At 36.4% G+C, this 4,124-nt stretch overlaps 1 protein-coding gene across 1 annotated transcript; it reads right to left on the bottom strand.

The window, feature by feature from the left end:
- Positions 1-474: 474 nt before the first annotated feature.
- Positions 475-2,302, bottom strand: LOC128877466 (uncharacterized). Its single transcript, XM_054124794.1, has 3 exons — positions 1,307-2,302; positions 775-1,084; positions 475-719 (listed from the first exon to the last, which is right to left on the bottom strand). Exons 1-3 carry the CDS (start codon positions 2,300-2,302, stop codon positions 475-477), a joined length of 1,551 nt encoding a protein of 516 aa, XP_053980769.1.
- Between the last annotated feature and the right edge of the window lie 1,822 nt (positions 2,303-4,124).

The raw sequence follows: 4,124 nt of genomic DNA, 5'->3' as shown, positions 1-4,124 counted from the left end.
ACCTTTCGTCGTTGTTCGAGCGATGTTTCCTTGGCTTCAAATAAAATGCTGGGTATGGGACTTGTTCGGTAACTTCCAGTGATTATTCTTAATGATGAGTTTTGCATTTGTTCTATTGTCTTTAGCACGTGAGGTTTAGCTGAGTTGTATATAATGGCACCGTAGTCAATTTTTGATCTTATCAGTGCCTTGTAAGTTTGCTCCCCAATTGTTGTTTGTTAATACCTTGATAATATTTAGTCTTTCAGTACATGCTTTTTTTAGGTATTTAATGTACGGGGTCCAAGTTAGTTTGGTATCAAAAATGAGACCGAGTATTTTAACATTATTTACAAATTTAAGTTTGGTATTTCCCATATAGATATTTGATTTGACCTGGATTTGTTTCCTGAAGAACATGATGCACTGTGTTTTTTCTGCTGAGAATTTGAGGCCTCTCTTATTGGACCAGTTTTGAAGACTATTTATGCTCGATTATATTAGTTCTCTACTTGTAGTTGTATTCTTCCCGCTGCATGTTATTACAAGGTCATCTGCAAATAGATGTGCTTTGACCGGGGTCTTTAAGGCATTAGTGATGTCATTGATTCCTATTAAAAATAGTGTCACACTTAGCACTGATCCTTGGGGTACTCCATTCTCGATTTTAGTTATATTTGAGATCGTTCCATTGACTCTAACTTGAATTGTTCTATTTGTGAGAAAGTTGCGTATAAAGGCTAATTATAGGGCTATATTCATTGATTTTTAGATTTATAAGCGCATTTATAATACGTGGTTTCCATATCATGTCATAAGCTTTTTCAATATCGAAGCATGTTGCTATAAGGTGTTCATTTTTAATGAAGGCTTCGCATATGCTGGTTTCTAAGTTGATCAGGATGTCAGAGGTCGAACGATATTGGCGAAAACCGTATTGGTTTGGTGTCAGTATGTTGTTGTATTCTAGGTACCATCTAAGTCTTCTATTGATTATTTTTTCTAATAGTTTGCACATTGTATTTGTTAAGGCTAACGGTCGATAGCTCTCTGGTTTATGTTTATTCTTGTTGGGTTTTAATATCGGCACGACTATGGCATTTCTCTATGAGTTTGGAAAGACTTTATTGATCCATATGCAGTTGGAGATTTTTCGGAGATGGGTTATTCCGATTGCTGGGAGTTCTTTCCACAACCTGTTTGGTATATTGTCCGGGCCTGGAGCGGTATCCTTTGTTTTTTGGAGAGTGTTATTCAATTCTTCTTTAGTTATTATTGCATTTAGTACACAATCTATATTATTTTCGTTTGGTATTTCATAGTTTACCTTGTTTTCAAGGAACGCTGGGTGGTAATTGGTATTGCTTGAGTTTAGTTGGAACTTTTTAGCGAGGGTATCCGTTATGTCTTTTGGATCTGTTGCAAAAGTTTCATTATTTATTTCAAGGAATGGGATTATTGGAGATGTGTAGTTCCCATTAATTTTTTTAATTTTATTCCATACCTCTTTTGGATGTGTTTGGCTTGTTATGGTAGATGTAAATGTTTCCCAGGATTTTTTTTTACTTTCTTTAATTGTTTTGCGGGCTATAGCACGAAACTTTTTGAAATTGATTAAGTTTTCAGTGGTGGGCTGTTTCTTGACTCTATTAAATGCATGATGATTTTTTTGGAGAGCGGTTTTACCGTCATCATCCCACCATGGTGTAAATCGTTTTCTAGTAGTTTTAGTTTTGGAATTTCCGGTGGCAGCTACTATTGCTGAGTTTATAATTGGTAAAAATGTGTCAATTGTTTCGTCTGTGTTGTCTGGATTAAGTTCTTGGTCTAATTCTATTTGTGTAAGAGAGTGATTTATGGATTCTTTATATTTATGCCAATCTGCCTTTTTTAGGTCCCATTTTGGAAGGTGGTAATTCTGTAACTGGGTCGTGCCATCTTCGTAGGTTATTTTAATAGGGAAGTGGTCACTATCATGCAGATTATTTAGTACGTCCCATTCCATGAATTGTGCCAAACTACTGCTACACAGACTTAAATCTATTGCGCTAAATGTTCCATTACTTACATTAAGGTGCGTCTGTTTACTAGTGTTAAGGAGTATTAGATTTGGGTTCTCCAAAAGTTTTGCTATTTTTTTTCCACGTGTGTCTGTTTTGGGTGAGTCCCATAGGTAGTGGTGGCTGTTGAAGTCACCTGTCAATATAAGTGGAGGAGGAAGTTCGATCAGTTCTTCTAGATCTTGGAGTTCAAGTGGTTGACTGTTTGGTAGATATATGTTGCAGATGCTGATTCGTTTTGGAAGAGAGGTTGTTATTGCCATTGCTTCTAAGTTGGAGTTTAAATGGATCTCGGTTGCATCATATTTATTTGAAATTGCAATACATACGCCTCCGCTTGAGTAGTTCTCATTCCTTCTGTTTTTTACGAAGGTTGTGTATTCTTTAAGTTTTGGGAGGTGTGTTGTTTTGAAATTCGTTTCTTGTAGACATATGATAACTGGATTGTGTTGTTTTAATATAAATTGTAGCTGTTCATAGTGAGTGTAGTACCCATTAATATTCTATTGAATTATTGTTTCCATGTTTTGTAGTACGGATTTTCGGTCTAGTTATGTTTTCAGTGAAACTATATAGATGAGTGATTATGTTTGATAATTTATGTGGTGTTTGTGTCTGTATCGGAAGACCAATTTATGTCTGATGTGGATTTATGGTCGGTTAGTTTCTTCTGGAGTCTACTAATTCTATTTCTTATGCTCCGTTCTTTTAAGAGAGGGTAGATTTCCTTTAGTATTTGTACTAGGGCTAGTGTGTTTGTTTTATACTCTTTTAAAATGTCCAATGGTTGAGGTGATCCGAGGTGATCCGAATGCATTTTCAAGAAAATTTTTTAGTTGTTCGTAGTTGAGCACATAATTGCTGTCGAAGTATTCAATTAAATGTTTTGCTGGTTTGAGAGATTCTTCCAGGTTTACTTGGGCGTAATTCGGGGATATAGGCCAAATTAGTTTTTTCTTGCCATCTTTTTTAATTGTAATGATTGTCGGTGGTTGTTTGAAGGCTTTATCGTTTAAGATTTCGTAGTTAGGTCCTGTTTCGGTTGATGACAGCGAGAGAGGTCTTTTGGTTCCTGTTTTGATTGTTAGGATCTTGAATTGTGGCTCAGTCGGTATCACTGCCGGTAGGTCACTAGTTTCTATTTCCATGATGTTTTCATTTATCGATTGTTTCTGGGTTTGGGTATACTCTTGTGACGTCGTGTTTGTAGTAACTGTTTCGAAATTTTGAATGTCTTCCGTGGATTGAGGACAGTCTCTGGCAATATGTCCTTCTTGTTTACATAGGAAGCAGTTTAGTTTATCGGTGGTGGAGAATATTCGATATGGAGTGTCTTCTCTCGTTACTAAAAATGATTCTGGTATTTTTTTTACGTCATCTGGATCTACATAGACTTGTCGTCTGAAACTCAAGATATGTGAGTATTCAGGGTCTGTCATTCTAGCTTTTAAGGGTGATATCTTTGAGCAAAGACGAACATTGTTTCTTCTGAATACATTTTCGATTTTGGCATTAGGTATAATTGGGGAGACATTTGACAAAATGATACGTTGTGCTGGGGTTAGCATCGGTCTGATTTCTATTTTATTGTCGTTTATTGTTATTGTCTTATGGTTTGTAGTTACGTACTTTACCGTTTCCTTTTTATCTAAATATATGCAAATCCTGCCGTTTGAGATTTTTGAGATGTATCTGATTGCTTTGGGGCCAGTGATTTTTCCAATTGCAAGAGCATATTCTTTTATGGTGATATCGTTTGCTGCCTGAAGTATTATAGCTTGATCCTTGGATGGAAGGGATTCGTGTTTAGTGGCGTTTGCGTATGATTTATTACTTTCAGTGTTATTTTTATTTGGTGTTGTAATTTTTGGTTCATTAGTGGGTAGAGAACCCCTGTACTCAGAAATTTCAGTTGTTTGATGGTGATCTGTTCCTGGAGGCATTAAGGTAGTGGTGAATCTACCGTGTATCCTCACTCACACCTACACGGAATCATTCGGTGTAGGTAAATTGCTGAGGCACAGTCACTTTCGACGCTCACTAACACTATCGCACTACGTATATGGAACACGCAACCGAGACTTG

Source organism: Hylaeus volcanicus, chromosome 5 (assembly GCF_026283585.1).
Source record: "Hylaeus volcanicus isolate JK05 chromosome 5, UHH_iyHylVolc1.0_haploid, whole genome shotgun sequence".
In the NCBI taxonomy this organism is placed as follows: Eukaryota; Metazoa; Arthropoda; class Insecta; order Hymenoptera; family Colletidae; genus Hylaeus; species Hylaeus volcanicus.
The sequence above is the reverse complement of the archived record's forward strand: the minus strand, read 5'-3'. Positions and strand labels throughout refer to the sequence as shown.

Excerpts from the sequence above, each read along its gene's own strand:
- LOC128877466 (XM_054124794.1), bottom strand. The coding sequence starts at position 2,302 with ATGGCAATAACAACCTCTCTTCCAAAACGAATCAGCATCTGCAACATA. Across the intron at positions 1,085-1,306 it reads CAGCGTTCCTTGAAAACAAG|AGAAATGCCATAGTCGTGCC; the intron begins GTAAACTATGAA and ends CCAAACTCATAG. Across the intron at positions 720-774 it reads TGACATGATATGGAAACCAC|CCTTTATACGCAACTTTCTC; the intron begins GTATTATAAATG and ends CCCTATAATTAG.